The sequence below is a fragment of the Solanum tuberosum genome, unplaced genomic scaffold (assembly GCF_000226075.1).
Source record: "Solanum tuberosum cultivar DM 1-3 516 R44 unplaced genomic scaffold, SolTub_3.0 scf00300, whole genome shotgun sequence".
In the NCBI taxonomy this organism is placed as follows: domain Eukaryota; kingdom Viridiplantae; phylum Streptophyta; class Magnoliopsida; order Solanales; family Solanaceae; genus Solanum; species Solanum tuberosum.
In genome coordinates this window covers 104918-121698 of record NW_006239221.1, presented here as the reverse complement: position 1 = coordinate 121698, position 16781 = coordinate 104918, and the positions used below count along the sequence as shown (strand labels likewise).

At 31.3% G+C, this 16781-nt stretch overlaps 1 protein-coding gene across 2 annotated transcripts; it reads left to right on the top strand.

Annotated features, from left to right (window-relative positions):
- Positions 1-5754: 5754 nt before the first annotated feature.
- PAP3 (purple acid phosphatase 3) lies at positions 5755-16639 on the top strand. 2 transcript variants are annotated; one of them, XM_006359429.2, is made up of 10 exons: positions 5755-5946; positions 7281-7520; positions 8734-8934; positions 10220-10331; positions 11296-11522; positions 12519-12657; positions 14622-14842; positions 15445-15566; positions 15644-15805; positions 16307-16639. In XM_006359429.2, the coding sequence occupies exons 2-10, from the start codon at positions 7356-7358 to the stop codon at positions 16389-16391; spliced, it is 1434 nt and encodes a 477-aa protein (XP_006359491.1). In that variant the 5' UTR covers positions 5755-5946; positions 7281-7355; the 3' UTR covers positions 16392-16639.
- The last annotated feature ends 142 nt before the right edge of the window (positions 16640-16781 follow it).

Here is a 16781-nt window from a genome sequence, read left to right as displayed (position 1 = left end):
GATCTACCATTAAAAAATTTAAATGTAAAATTTGATTCATAAATTTATATATATTATTTTAAAGAAAAATTCATGTTCGGCATGAAGAGATTGTCTGTATAGTGCAATTGGTTGCTATTGAATTTTTATAAAATTATGTATATTGAAAGCTTGAAATCACAACATTTATTTATAATTAAAAAAATATGGAGATATAAGATTTATCAATGCAACACTTTAGGATATTCTGATATCTTGTTTATAAACTATAGTTTGCTCATTTGATAAAATTGTATAAGGGTTTAGAAATTTTTTTTTATAAATTTTACAATTTGCGGAATTTTCATATTTATGTAAAAGAAAAATATAACTTAAAATATTCAAATTATGTGTACAAATAAAACTTTAGTTTCATACTTTAGCATAATTCTCTTTTTAAATTATGCTCCGTATAATAGATTCTTGTAATGTGATCCTTCTTTGAATCGGACGTATCACGAAAATTTAATGCATAGAGCTGGGTTTTTTTTTAACACGCTTTCTTCCAAATTTCAGGGATTCACACGTGGTTGAAGTTGTTTTTGTTGACTTCCTTTGCTTTTTATGTGTTACATTAATTTAAAATAGGGATAAGGGTCTGAAAAATACTTCAATTTTGATTGAAATTGCTATTACGATATTAAATTTTATGGAAGATCTTTTATTTATGCATTATTTCATAGTGTATTTTAAAGGTATATATGTGTCCACGTGGACACATTATTATTTAAAATGATGTAATATTTATGATGTCCACATAGACACATATATATTTTTAAAATACACTATTAAATAGTACATGATATAAAAGGTTCTTTTTTAAGTTTGGTATTATAACAACAATTTCGGCCAAAATTGAAGTATTTTTCAGACCCTTATCCCTTTAAAATATTATGTTCTAAATAATTGAATGTCACAACTAAAGCATAAGCAAAAATAGAATGTTTAATGATCTAATTATGAAAAAGAAAGTATAAGTGGTTTATTAATTCTTGACTTGTTGAAAAAATCTGAAGAGATAGAGATGGATCGACAAGAAAATTGTAAGGAGAACAGTCGATAATTAGGAGTGAACGATTAGTAGATACAAAGTCGAAGTGGAAGGGCAAGACTCTAGTCTAAACTCTAAAGCTTCTCTACTTTGTTATATTATCTAGTAATATTACTAATACATTAGCATTATCTTATATTTCAATTTTATTGTTATTATTATTTCTTTTAGTTTGATTATTCTTAATTATTATACAATATATACTTTTCTTTCTTGAATATTGTCATTTTGATAATTTAATCTTTCTTTTTTTTTCAATTTTTTTTTGAAAGTGATTCTTTTGAGCCGAAAATCTATCGGATTTTTTTTTTCTATCTTATAATTAGAAAAAGATTTGCGTAAACTTTATCTTTCTGAGATTCTACTTATGATAATATATTAAATATATTATTGTTATATTATTATTATACGCGTTAACTTTGTTCATCAACTTTCTCATGCCAATGACAGATCACATAATTAATTTAGGGATTACCCAAATTAGTTAATAATAATGACATATTCCGAAGGGATATATGTAGATTCGAATATCCTACACATGTTTCATTTAATTAATTAACATATTTCAATTTGTGTAGGGCTAAAGTCAACATCTACCCTTCCACAATTCCTAATAGCTGTTCAAAATGATGAAACTACAATATTAGGAATAGTTGATTGGTGGAATAAAGATAATAATTTCTTTAAAAAAAATTACATGATTATTTTATTTTGTACGGTTGATAGTGTGTGGTATTTAGTTTTAGAATTATTTATTTCATCATTTCAGTATAAATAGTGGAATAGGTTATTTCATATAGATAGTGAGATAATTATCACATGAAATATCTCAATATATTTCATCCCATGATCAAACAACCACTAGGAATTTGGAATTTTTTTTTCTGTCAGTAAGCGAATGACAAGTGTGTTGCGCATGCATCACTTCTAGTTTGAATTTTAACTTAGAAGTCTTTCGTTATGCTTCAATACACGATAATTTTGTGTTACTATATCAAATGTGATGAACTAGTTATGTAAATCAACGATTCATCTCGAATATATATCATTATATGATATTGTTGTTGAATAAAATTAACTTGTTTGAAATTATTCGAGTGGACTCTAAACATGCCAACCAATTTGGGTTTTATCAGAATCGACCCAAGGCATATGAACACAATTCTTCTTTTTTAAAAAAAATAAAAATAATAATAATAATTTATTTATAAGTTTCTTAGTTCAAATTAAATTATCATGATTAATTTTCTGCATATTTATTTGGGAAAAAGGTCTGAAATATATCCGAACTTTGACCGAAATTGTTGTAACAATACTGAACTTTGGAAAAGACTTTTTACCCCTGTACTATTTAATAGTGTATTTTAAAGGTATATATGTGCCCACGTGGACATCATAAATATTGCATCATTATAAATAGTAATGTGTCCACGTGAGCACATATATACCTTTAAAATACACTATTAAATATAGTACAGAGGGTAAAAGGTCCTCCATAAAATTTGGTGTCGTAACAGTAATTTCGACCAAAATTGAAGTATTTTGATAGACCTTCCGTGCAATAGGGGCTTCTTCTTTTTCTCATTCTTCAAAATCAGATTCATATTTTTATTAAAAAATATTTGATCAAGAATAAATCATTTAAATAGTTAAAGTGTTATAACTTATATTTGATTTCTCTTTTATGATTATACTAGTTATTAGGTTCCCGCGCCAGCGCGGGCCCAATGTATATTGCTTCCTCCGTCTCATTTTATGTGAGGTAGTTTGATTCGCCACGGAGTTTAAAAAAGAAATGAAGACTTTTAAAATTTGTGGTCCAAAATGAATGATATAAATTTGTATGACTGTAAATTATTTCATTAAGGGTAAAATAAATATTTTATAATCAAATTGTTACTTAATATAGAAATGTGACATTCTTTTGGGACTGACTAAAAAGGAAAGTAAATAACATAAATTGGGAGTAGTTCTTTGTTTCAATTTATGTGACACCGATGAAATTTGGAGAGTTATATAATTTTTTGTATGTGATTTTGTTAAATATATTTTGAAGTTGTTAATTTATTGTGATTTATAGCACTTCTTATATCATTTTCAAATAATATATATTACTCTTTCTGTTCCATTTTATGTGACGTAGGTACTTTTACGAAACTCAACTAAATTTCTTATATGATTCTTAAATATTTTTAGTTGTTATTTTTCTTTAATTTACGTTACTTTTTATGTTATTTTCAAACAAACTTCTTATGTTTCAATATGGAATTAAAGAGTCAATAAAATTTCTTTTATGATTTTTAATTATGTTTTTTTAATATCTTATATTATTACATTGTGATTTTAAGTACTTTTTATGTAATTTTTAAATCTAGAACAAATTAAAAGAAAAACAAGGAAAAATTTAAATGAAGAAAGTACTAAAATTTTCAAATAATCATATTTCTATATTAAAATGTTAAAAACTTTAAAACTCCACATATATGCAGAAAATCATATACGGAAGACAAAATAATTTTTAAAATATATATTAAAGCTCTTTCTAATAATATCACATATTTATTCTATTTTTCAAATAATATATATTTCTCACTCAATCTCAATTACGCAGTACATATGAAATTTCGAGAGTTAATCAAATTCTTAGTACTATTTTAAACTATATTTTAGTACTATTTATATAATTTTCAAATAATATATGTTACTACTCTATTATATTATGCAATACATGTGAAATTTCAAGAATTAACCAAAATTTTAATATTTTAAATTGATTTTTAGTACTATTTTTGTAGTAAATAGAGGAAGTTGAAGAAGAAGGGCAAATCGGTCAATTGACTGACTAACCCTAAGCTCCTAAACATTCTCACTTCTAAATGGAAGCACGGGCACAATATCCGTTAAATTGTTAATTATTATGATTTATAATATTTTTTACATTATTTTCAAATAATATATGTTATGTATTTTTAAATACTTTAAGTTGTGATTAATAATATTCTTAACGTAATTTCAAATAATATATGTTACTCCATTTGTCCCAATTTATGTGACACATGTGAAATTTTGAGAGTTAATATGTTTTTCAAATATTGTAAGTTGTTAACTATTGTGGTTTATGGTATTCTTAATGTAATTTTTCAAATAATATATGTTATTCCCTTCGTCTTAATTATACAATTCGCGTAAAATTTTGAGAGTTAATCGAATTTGTAATATTTTAAATTTATTTTTTAGTACTATTTAAAAAGGAAAAAATTAAAATATTACTATATAAGAAGAGTAGTAATTATATAGTAATTTTTCAAATAATATATGTTATTCCCTTCGTCTTAATTATAGAATTCGCGTAAAATTTTGAGAGTTAATCGAATTTGTGATATTTTAAATTTATTTTTTAGTACTATTTAAAAAGGAAAAAATTAAAATATTACTATATAAGAAGAGTAGTAATTATATAGTAATATATATTATTATATATAGTAATATATATGATATATGATTTAAATAAAATAAAAGTAGGTGGGCCATGGTGCCACGTGTCGAAAGAAGAGTGAATTTTATTCACTCTTCTTATATAGTAATATCTTTCTAACATGGATGAATTAAGAATATTTGGATAGATATTCGATAACTCATATTTATATTGAGAATCCATTAAATATATATATATATATATAGCAAATTACTAACGGGAAATCAATACAAAAAAGTATGTTGTTGGTTCAACCAGAAAAGCGAATTAATCCAACTTACAAACGGCCTAATTATACACACATTCCCGTTATGTTTACTAATTCTCTTTATAGTTTGAAATAATTACATATTGTCTTACTGATTAATAATGTCATATCAAATTTCAAGTCAAACACAACTGGATACATGTATATTGCTACCAGATACACTGAAATAGGGAGAGAAACGTGCAAGATAGGAGGGAGGCAAATGAGATAGTCAATCGATGTATCGCAAATATATGGGAATCATACTAAGAGCCCGTTTGGATTGCCTTAAAAAAATAGTTTTTAAGTCAAAAATAAAAAAGTCAAACTTAAATAACTTTTAAGTAAAAAAATAAAAAGTAAAGGGAGGCCTATTTTTTATTTTTAACTTATTTTAAGTCATTTTAAACTTATTTTAAATTATTTTTAACCTTATCAAACACTTCCTGACTTATTTTAAGTCATTTTTGACTTATTTTAAGTTATTTTTTATATTTGCCAAACACTTTCAAAAGTAAAAAACCAATATAAAAGTAGGTTTGACCAACTTTTAAATCAATTCAAACGCCCTCTAAATACATGTATATGAGATTTTAGATACATTCTAAAATATAGACATATGAAGAAGAGGCGATCGAGAGAGAAGAGAGGTGATCGAGGTAGAAGAGAGGTCAACGAGAGAATCAAATATATGCAAATTATTTAAATATAATCTATTTAAAATAAATTACACCTTATTTTAACTCATGTATCCGAGTTACATGTATCATCATAATTCTTAAACTTACCATTCTAATCAATAAACATGTATTACCCCAAGATATTTCATTTAGTGAGACATAGGGGACCTACAACATTGGCACGAATTCCCAAAATAGATCACCAATCATATCTTGCCACGTAACCAAACATCCCTCCTAACATTTCTTTAGTTTTAAGCAATTAAATTAACCAACAACACACTCATCGAACTGATTAAGAACAAATGTTCCCTTGAATATTCATGTTTTTTTAAACTTGATTTGTAGTAGTTCTACTATTTCAATTCAAAAAAATCATCTTTTTGATATACCCATTTCAAAAAGATTACATTTTTAGTTCAGAAATATCATAGATTTTTGCTGGTTCACTCCCTTGTTGTTTCAGCCTTCAAAGGTACTCTACCCCCAACACTTTCTTGATGTTCTAATCACATTTATTTTCATGTGGGTGTGTTTGCTTTTTATGAAAGATTTTATTTTGACATAATTAAGAACTTTGAATTTTGTACAGTTTTCTGTTAGGTCTGTGACAGTTCTACTATACCCAATTCAAAAGATTAAGTTTTTGATATACCAATTTTGAGAAAGATTGCATTTTTAGTATAGATGAAGGCACAATCTCTGCTGATAGTATAAAATAACTTCAGATTGCTGGTTCTCACTTTCTTGATGTTCTAATCACATTTATTTCATATGGGTGTGTTTGCATTTTATGAAAGATTGTATTTTGACAGAGTTAAAAACTGTGTGTAATTTCAATAGGAGTGAATTTCATACATTTTATGCTAGGTTTGTGATGATTCTAGTACACCCAATTCAAAAAGTTTGCATTTTGATGTATATTATTGATATGATCTTCAATTTTTCTTATTTGTTCCCAAATTTTATGAACTATTAAATAAAATAGCAGATCATAACTAGTTTGGGATATAAGCGAAGTCAGGATTTGAACTTTATGGATTCTACATTCCAGAATAGAGACATCTAGTTTTGGTAACTAGGTTCTGAATTTACTTTTTTTGGTGCATATTTAGTGGATTTCTTAATACAGATTCAAAGTTTAGATTAAAGCTACTGAGTACCATAGGTAACCTTCTAGCTCCGCCCATAGTTAGTTGAGGCATAGTTGTTGTTTATATTTAACTGTGATATAAATAAGTATGATACACTTATTTATGTACTTTGAACTGGAATGAGTCTTGGAGATAAGTGATACTGAGTTAAGAACCTCCAATTCTTTGTTTAGTTTGCATAGATGTCGTTCATATTATAAAGATATTGTTGAGAGATGCTGAATTGTTTATGCTTTATATTGTAATTTAAGTTACACTAGTGCCTTGAAAAGAGAGGTAAAACCAATAGATGGGCAAAAAGGAGTTACTAGATGATTTTCTCAAGTGATGGGCCTTTGTGCTAATTCTTTGTCATTGTGGCATTTATTGAGAAATTTCTCAGCATGTGTTTGTAATGTTTACATTTTACTTTTTCTCTGTTATTTAATCTTTTCCTTTTGTCTTCCTGTTTACTCATTTTAAGGAGAAGGGGTAAGAGATTTTATGTTTTTATATGCTCCGAGTTTGTTTCTTATTTGTAGTTTGATGAGTTAGTTGATAGTGCAAAAAGGGAATCTATTTTTGAGATGGAATTAGATTGTATATTCTCATATATTAAGTAGTTATGTTTTTTCCCTAACCTTCTGATCGTTGTGTCGGTTCTTCTTGGATGCAGTCAATTATAACTGGTGTTGCCTGAGTTCTCTCTGATCGAGCAGTGCTTATCTTGGAAGTTAGTGGAGAGGAGACAATGTTGCTTTATATCTTCTTTTTGTTATCTCTCTTTTTGACATTTATAGACAATGGGAGTGCTGGTATAACAAGTGCATTCATTCGAACTCAGTTTCCGTCTGTTGATATTCCCCTTGAAAATGAAGTACTTTCAGTTCCAAATGGTTATAACGCTCCACAGCAAGTAAGTTTACAGTCTTAAGACCTACTTTTTGTTGTGTTGGTCAAATCTTTCTTAGCAGGTTTGTTGTTCATCTACAGTCCTTTCCTAGTCAATTCTTGTTCGGCTACAGTCCTTTCCTAGTCAATTATTGTTCGGCTATAGTCCTTTCCTAGTCAATTCTTGTTCAATTACTTTAAATCCAAGTCTTAGTTCAATGCATGATATTCAATCTTCCGATTTGCAAAGTTCTCTACAACCACTTTCTTGAGATACTAGAAAACTGTGATTTAAAGAACATTATAATATTGCTATAAATTTATAAGTAGGACGTTCTTGTCATGCTTATCTGTTTTGCAGAACATGAGAAGCTTGAACTCCACATTTTGTTTTCTCTGACTAATTTCAAGCTCCATGGTTGCTTAGAGACCAGTTAAACATTTTGCTCCTATATATTCTTTTCTATTTCGAATTCCAAGCTGTTTCTTATGCAGAAGTTTTGCTTAGGGATGGCAAGGGGAGCCTTAACCCGCAAATTTTCAACCCGCCCCACATGAGTTTTTTCATGTCACTTCTTCTTTATAATTTGAAGATATGTGATGCAGCATTGAACGGACTAGATTAGAGCTTAGCTTTTTTTTCTTATTTAATTTTTCTACTATATATAATGCAAGAGCTGTAATTTTTTTGCGCATTGCCTTTTCACTGGCTCATAATGTTGAGAGAATTGGATCCAAATCTGTAGTGTACTATTTTTCATCGTCTTATTTAGAAAAAGATTAAGCTGCTTATACTAACTGTTTAATAGTACTTTTTATACAATCATTGCAGTTTAGCATAAGTTGTTTGTATTTTTGATGGAATTTCAATTAGTTTTAGTTATATATTATTTGGATCTAGGTCACAGAATTGCAATAGTAGATGTCAAAGTGCTTCTGTATTAAAGTACTTGTCAAGAAATTTATTTTCTTGTTCAGATCAATGTCCTTAACTACTAGATTTGAGCTTATAACAATGATTGGATTTTACAAAGATATTCTATGAAATTTTTTGATTGTGAGTAATGCTATGAACAAATTGATCAGCAACCCGCCCTGCCCTGCATAAGCAAAAATTCATCCCGCCCCCTTATCATCCCTAGTTTTTCTCATGTGTGTTCTTTCATTAACATGGCTTTCAAGATGACAATGGGTTTATGTGGCCTTTAAAGTGCTAACGACTTTAGTCATTCTTCTAGGTGCATATTACACAAGGTGACTATGATGGGGAAGCTGTCATTATCTCATGGGTAACTGCTGATGAACCAGGGTCTAGCGAAGTGCGATATGGCTTATCTGAAGGGAAATATGATGTTACTGTTGAAGGGACTCTAAATAACTACACATTCTACAAGTACGAGTCCGGTTACATACATCAGTGCCTTATAACTGGCCTTCAGGTAGTCAAGACCAACATTTTGTTATCCTTTTTTAAAAAATGAAACAGTGATCATTTTTATCTTATCGGCTATGGGCTAATATGCATCATGCAAGTGCATTTTAACGTAGTGTATAGGTGAGCATTCTCATATTTTTTTATTTTTTTTTGAGAAGGTAACAACTTGTATTCTATTCCAAAACAAAAACCAGAACCTGCCACAACAAATTACAGGTTCCTAATTACAATTGTGGAGAGTACCAGGAAGATCTTTAATCCTATAGCAAAATTTACAAGGATCCTAAAACATCTTTAACTGATTCTAGATCTACCATGTACTCCTGTTTACACCAAAAAGAAACAAAACTAAGCAGTTCATCTTAATCTTCTGGATGGAATTGCTCTTGTTTTGGAAGCATCTGAGATTTCTTTCTTTCCACACTGACCACCAGATGCAAGCCGGAGTGATTTTCCATCTTTCTTTATTCCCAGTAATGCTTGCATAACTGCTCCGTAACTTCAGAGTCTGCGTAACTTTCCTAGGCATAACCCATTTCATGCCCTTCTGATTGATAAAGGCATTCCACAAAAGCCAGAATGATTTTCCATCTTTCTCATATATTTTTCCCAGACCGAAAAAGTACTGCTTAGTTTTCTGTATTTCATCTCACTGTAAAATTGGTAAGCCTGATATCTCTTCGTAGTTCATATTCTCTGTTTCATTTCCACAAAGCAAAGACTTAACAACAAGGGGACTTATTAGAAAAAAGAAGTTTAAGAAGGATCGATCGACTAACATACTGTTGTAGAAACACAAAATGAAGTATGGTGTAATTACAAGAGTTTATTATAAACTTATTGTCACTCTTTGCTCCTTTTTTGGTGTAACATTGCCAGCACCAATATTAAATGATATAGACGCCATGATAAATTTTATTAATAATCTGCACAGTTTGTTATTGTGTTGTACATAACAACCAACGCTTTCCTTATGCTGTTTTTTCCTAATCTAATTACAACATAAGAGTTTGGATATAAACTTGGATTGATAGAAAAACATCAAGTTTTGGTTTACATCTGGCTTATTTGATGATTGCAAATTTTTGTTTGTCAGATTAATTTTAGATACCGTACATGTTACGTATTTTATATCTTTCGCCTCAAGAGCACTAGTAATTAAGAGACACATGGAAGAAGTTCCTTAATAATCTCTTTGCATGGCGATAATGGCTTATGGATGTCTTAAATGTTATCCCCTCCCCCTTTTTCAATCTGCTTGATACAATCTGTTTTACCTTCTGGTTTAGTATGACACAAAGTACTACTATGAAATTGGAAAAGGAGATTCTGCACGGAAGTTTTGGTTTGAAACTCCTCCAAAAGTTGATCCAGATGCTTCTTACAAATTTGGCATCATAGGTAAGTAGTTTAAATTTCTCTTTGATAAGTTAGCTAAGTAAATTTCTTTCGGGTGTTTTATCTTTTTCAGAAGAACAGGCTGTATCCTTGTAAGTTGCTATAAGATGGGTTATACACCATAACATCACATAACTTCGTTATGACGGAAATATAGTTTATTTGTTTTCACAAGATAGAACTGAAAGAAAATGTGTAGAATGCTAGAGATTAAAAAGAACATTAGTTCCTAACTTTTTCGTTCATGGAAGAGCGATGAGTTTTTTCTTGGTAATATAACATAAATCCAACCATTCATAGGAAGCAAAATGAGAAAGCTTTGACTCTCTTTTGAATAACAAGTCAGCTATAGTTTCTTATTTGTTTTACCGCATCTTGATGTCACTGCACCTATTTAAATGTTTCACATTTAGACCAATGACACTGTATCATAAAGTATTAATTATTCACATACTGTGTGTGAGCCCATTTGGATTAATTGACTGTAAATAGCTGATTAATTTTAAGTGCTTAAAAATATTTTTAAATGCTGAAACTAATTTTACAAATAAGCAATTACGTGTTTGGATAGACGTGCTGAAACTATTAATAAGCAATAGATGTGTTTGGTAAAAATGTGTTGATAAGATTGATCAAAATACCTTCAACATTTTTGCAAAAAAATAATATATGTGAAATTATCGTAAAGAAAAGGAGGAACCAAGAATACAGAGTGAAGAACAAGTTAGGAGTTCTGTTTTGGCAAAGATTTAGAAAAATATTAAGGATAAATTAGTAAAATACATGGTTAAAACAGAAGTGCTTATAAGCTGAAAATCCGTTTGTTGGGGATGAACAGCCTATGGCTTTTGGATGAGTTTAGCTTATAAGCACTTCAGTATTTACCAAGTGCTTAGCTTATAATCTTAGCAAACATGCTCATTATTGTGTCAGGATTCTTATACAGTTCGTCCAACATCCTTTGCAGGTGACCTTGGTCAAACATATAATTCTCTTTCAACTCTTCAGCATTATATGGCTAGTGGAGCAAAGAGTGTCTTGTTTGTTGGAGACCTCTCCTATGCTGACAGATATCAGTATAACGATGTTGGAGTCCGTTGGGATACATTTGGCCGCCTAGTTGAACAAAGTACAGCATACCAGCCATGGACTTGGTCTGCTGGGAATCATGAGATAGAGTACTTTCCATCTATGGTAATGTATTGTAATACAGCTAATGACCTTGCGTTTATTTCAAAAGGTTTTTTCGGGTCTCCTTATAATGTCAGTTAAGTGGCTACATCCTAAGTCTCTGACTACATATGTAGATACTCGGTAGAATCATGCAAGTGTGAATAAAATTTCAAAAAAAACTGTCTTCTTTAGGTTAAAAAAGAATTTTACCTTGATGTCATCTTTTATAATCAAGGTCACTAAACCTAGTAAATTTGTAACATTGTTGCTGAAGAGGTTTTCTACTGTAGGACATGTTTTATTCTCGTTGTTACTGCTGCTTTCCTGTTAAAAAGTGAGATTTACGTTGTTCTGAGATATCAGTACATGTTGAAAGATTCTAGTAGCCACAAGCACGCCATTCACTTGAACCAAAGATGAACTAAAGATATTCTGTGCTTATGCAGAACATTGGCTTTTCTTTCACAGTTCTCAGATGGACCCGAGGTCGTGATGGCTAGATTTGCAAAAGCATGATCTCTAATTCTAATGTAGAAATATTTCCATTTTCATTTCTAGACCTCCAATGTCTCTTGTACTCCGATTATCACACTATTTTATTGTAGTTACTGTTCCTTTTTCCTGAATGTTTTGTCATGCTTTCTATAGTATTTTGCCATGATTTCTTCACTTCCATTATTTCTTTTTTCGATCTGCTTTTATATCCTTTTCCTTGAGTCGAGGGTCTATCATAAACAACCTCTCTACCTCGCATGGTAGGGATAAGGTCTTCGTACACTCTACCCTCCCTAGACCCCACTCGTGGGATTACACTGGATATGTTGTTCTTGTTGTACATCTTGACCTCCAATGTGCTTGGGGCTTTTTGAGCAATGTCTTGAAATGTACTGACTTAATCAAAATAAAATAGAACTCCACCAATGAGTCATGTAAAATTTCTCCCATCCCAAGGAACTTTGTATTAAGTTCATTCAAAATATTTTGATGCCCGTTGACTATATTTATCATTATGTACAGGGGGAAGAAGTTCCATTCAGATCGTTTCTATCTAGATACCCCACACCTTATCGAGCTTCAAAAAGCAGTAATCCCCTTTGGTATGCCATCAGAAGGGCATCTGCTCACATAATTGTCCTATCAAGCTATTCCCCTTTTGGTAAGTAATTGTTCCCTCTCTTATGCTTTTTTTCTTTTGTTTCTCTAACTAGGTTTCTAGACACTAATTTGATGATCTAGTTCTGAAAAACCTACTAGCTTTTGCTAAAACTTGAGTAAATTGAAGATTTTGCAAAACTATACACCTAACGACAAATAGAACCACCACAAACTAAAAATCAGGATTCTGAAATGTACAAATTTTCTAATTTCAGAAGACTTAAAGAAGTTTCAATGAGTTGATGCCGCACACTAGACATGCTAACAGTACTTCGTTAAATCTCCTCGTTGTGATTTGAAAAAATATTTGTCAAAAAAAAAAGGGAGCCTAAGACTTGGTTTATTTTTTGGACTTTCCAGTTAGTTAGCCAGCTAACATACAGTGTTAACTGTTAAGATAGAAGGCGTTACTTCACTAATGAACTTTTCTTTAAAAAATATCATGTAATCAACTAAGTATATGCACCTATAAGTTCAAATTCTCAAACTCATGCTCACTAACTTTTGCATTGCAGTGTTGCTAAGAAGATCTATAATATTCTGTTTGCTAATTGTGTTCTTGATTGCCAATTATTTGTTCCTTTACTGCCGAACCATGTCCACATGGAAGGAAGAAAGTTTTCCTGTAATTATTTGGTGCATTTGTCTGGGGAAACTCGTACAGGTCTCTTCAAGTTTCGGAGAGTAATTTCTCACGGTTTTCTAAAAGCAAAGCACAAGCTTTAGGGCCTAGTTTTGAATTTTATAGAAATCTGATAAGTTTTTGTTTTTTTTTTTTGAGAAAGTTAACTGGTATTATAAACAGAGAAGTACACCAATAGTGAACTCCTATAGTAATTACATCAAAAGTATAGAGGGTTTGTTAAAAAGAATCTAAACACCTATCTCCCTCATAAACTATCTACGAATAAGGTGATGTCCCCCGGATCATTGGGAATAGTATGGATACACCAAAAGTAAAAGGTCACTAAACAGTTCATTTTAATGCTTTGGAAAGGGATGCTCTTGTTCTCAAAACATCTCTGATTTCTCCTCCCTCCATATTGTCTGCAGGCAGGGACAATCTTCCATCTCTCCTTGTGTCCTAACTGATTTCCATCTCTATTCCAACATGCTAGGACTTCTGCATTATTTCTAGGCATGGTCCATGTGATACCTCTCTAGTTAATGAAATACCTCCATAGTTTCTCAATCACTTTACAATGCAAAAAAAGATGGTTATTGTCTCTGTCTCAGATTCACAAGAAAACATCTGGAGCATAAGTCCCTTCTTCTTTTCATTAAGTTGTCCTTAGTCAGAACAGACTGTCTTGCAACAAGCCATGTGAAACAAGCCACCTTATGTGGTATCTTCCCTTTCCAGATCATCTTCCAAGGCCACAACTCCTTGGTTTCAGTTGAAATGTTTAGTAATATGTAGGCTGATTCACCTTGAACTTGCCGTCTTTCTCCAGTTTCCATACCAAATTGTCTTCCTCACCAGTGAGGTTCTTGGTTTGTTCCAAGGTATTGTAGAACTGAGTCACTCTCTCCACTTCCCAGTCATTGAGGAACCTTCTGAAAGTCAGGTTCCATCCTTGTTCATTTCTGACTTCTAGAATTGTAGTCATTTTCTGCTGATTGAGAATATAAATGTCTCAAAGGTGTTTGTCCCACCCATATATCATTCCAGAACAAGGTTTTCCTCCCATTTCCCTCATTAATTACAGAGTTACTCCACATTCCTGGCCACTGATTTCTAATAGTTCTCCATAGACCCACAGCATAAGGAGTATTAACCTCCTTAGTAGTCCATGGTCCTTCCTTTCCGTATCTTGCAATGATAATGTCCTTCCATAAGCTCTGATCATCTGTTGCTAGTCTCTAGAGCCATTTTAGCAGTTTGTTATACCTTTAAGAATCATTTTCTGTAATAATTGCTCTTTTGATTGAATAGCTACTTATTCGCTGTCTCTTGTCATGCAGTAAAATATACACCTCAATGGCATTGGCTGAAACAGGAATTTAAAAAGGTGAACAGAGAGAAAACTCCTTGGCTTATAGTCCTTATGCATGTTCCTATCTACAACAGTAATGCAGCTCATTTCATGGAAGGGGAAAGCATGAGATCCGCCTACGAAAGATGGTTTGTCAAATACAAAGTCGATGTGATCTTTGCTGGCCACGTCCATGCTTATGAAAGATCAGTAAGTTGTCTTATCTCATCATATTTGTCGTCCCTGCTTGTCTCTCAAAGTAAAGATCACATTTTCATATATCCAAAATTAACTCTCGGAAGAAAAAAAAACTCAGCTAGAATTAACAAAGATCAATCCACAATGCTCTATATCTTTGAGCACAATATCATAACAGTATCAACCAAAGACTGTAGCACCTGACAGAAATAGAAACACGCAACACAAGAACAAAAATATAGATTTTACGCACAGTAAAAAATGCTGATTTTTCCCCAGAAAGAATGCTTTGTATATATGTAATAATACACTAAGAGGTATCATGCTTATTTTCAAACTGATACACGCCTAGACGGCATAGTATTTTACTCGAAAAATTGAGCCCAACTAGCAGTAATGGGAGGGCTATCAGGATATAGGCTAGAGAGATGCTTCCTTTTCTTTTATTGAAGATGAAATTTATGAATCATTGTATGTGAGGCACTGTTTGCCTTAAGAAAGAATTAGTCGCAGATATCAGTTGCACATTTCTTCTATCTTCCTAGTTTCCCTTTCAACTCTATTTGCATCGCTTAAGACCTAATATTAACTTCCAATTTTCTTATCATTTTCAGTATCGCATATCTAATATACACTACAATGTCTCGGGTGGTGATGCTTATCCCGTACCAGATAAGGCAGCTCCTATTTACATAACTGTTGGTGATGGAGGAAATTCAGAAGGTCTTGCTTCAAGGTAAGTTACATGAAAATATAACTAATATGACTTTCTATTTGCTGTTGAACTATATAATCATTTGCTTTTCTGTGCAGATTTAGAGATCCCCAGCCAGAATATTCTGCTTTCCGTGAAGCCAGCTATGGTCATTCCACTCTAGATATCAAGAATAGAACACATGCTATCTACCACTGGAATCGAAATGATGATGGAAATAACATTACAACTGACTCATTTACATTGCACAACCAGTATTGGTGAGTAATTACATTCTTTTCATCTCTCGCGTTTTAATTTCTTTATTGAATCTCCCATCTAGTTTGAACTTGATATTATTGAAGAACTTCCAGCTCATATAGCTTGCAGTTTTGTGACTATTTGTGGTGTTTCTTTTATATTTGTAAGTTGTAATCAAGAATGTCATTCTCAATGCTAAAAGTTGTCTTAGTTCTGATCTAGTTCATACAACCATTTCATTACTTGAAATTCAAATTGATTTTATGATCATTCTTATATAATGATGGGTGTCCAGACCATCTTGCATGCACCGTGATCTCCCATCAGCAAAGGTATAGGTTAACTCTATCCACTATCCACTAAGGTTTAAGCAATTGAGGATACATCACCTACCTTTTTATTTCTGCTGCAATTTGAACCCTGATACCATATAGTTGACGGCTAAGCCACACTCTTGAGTGCTATGAAGTAGTAAATGTTGTTGTTTACTCTCTATACTAATAAGGGCCATTGTTCTGCAGGGGAAGTGGTCTTCGCAGGAGAAAGTTGAACAAGAATCATCTAAACTCTGTCATTTCCAAAAGGCCTTTCACTGCGCAATTCTGAGACACAATTTCTCAAACATGTTAGTCAAACTATGGGTAATTTTATGACATGATCCTAGTATGTAGTTATATTGTAAAATCTATCTACTTTTGTTGGAGAGAGTGGATCAAGCTATTTTACCAGTGTATCTGTTCACGTAAAATAAGGATTTGTGCTGTTTATATGACAGCATTATGGAAAGTATAGCTCTTGTAAATTTGAAATAGCTACTTCATATTAGATTTTCATTGTTTGTATTATTTGATTGATATCTCTGTCAAGTGTTTTGCAAATATACCAGAAATACGAGGATTTACCAGAAAATACCTTCGGAATACAGAAATACAATGAATTAGGGAATTTGCTACAGATTCAAAGTATAGCTACGAATGGTAATTTTCTGAATAGTGA

Bases quoted from the DNA above. Each gene is read 5' to 3' on its own strand.
- PAP3 (XM_006359429.2), top strand. From the start codon at position 7,356: ATGTTGCTTTATATCTTCTTTTTGTTATCTCTCTTTTTGACATTTATA. The intron at 7,521-8,733 runs GTAAGTTTACAG...TCATTCTTCTAG, and splicing joins GTTATAACGCTCCACAGCAA to GTGCATATTACACAAGGTGA. The intron at 10,332-11,295 runs GTAAGTAGTTTA...CATCCTTTGCAG, and splicing joins TTACAAATTTGGCATCATAG to GTGACCTTGGTCAAACATAT.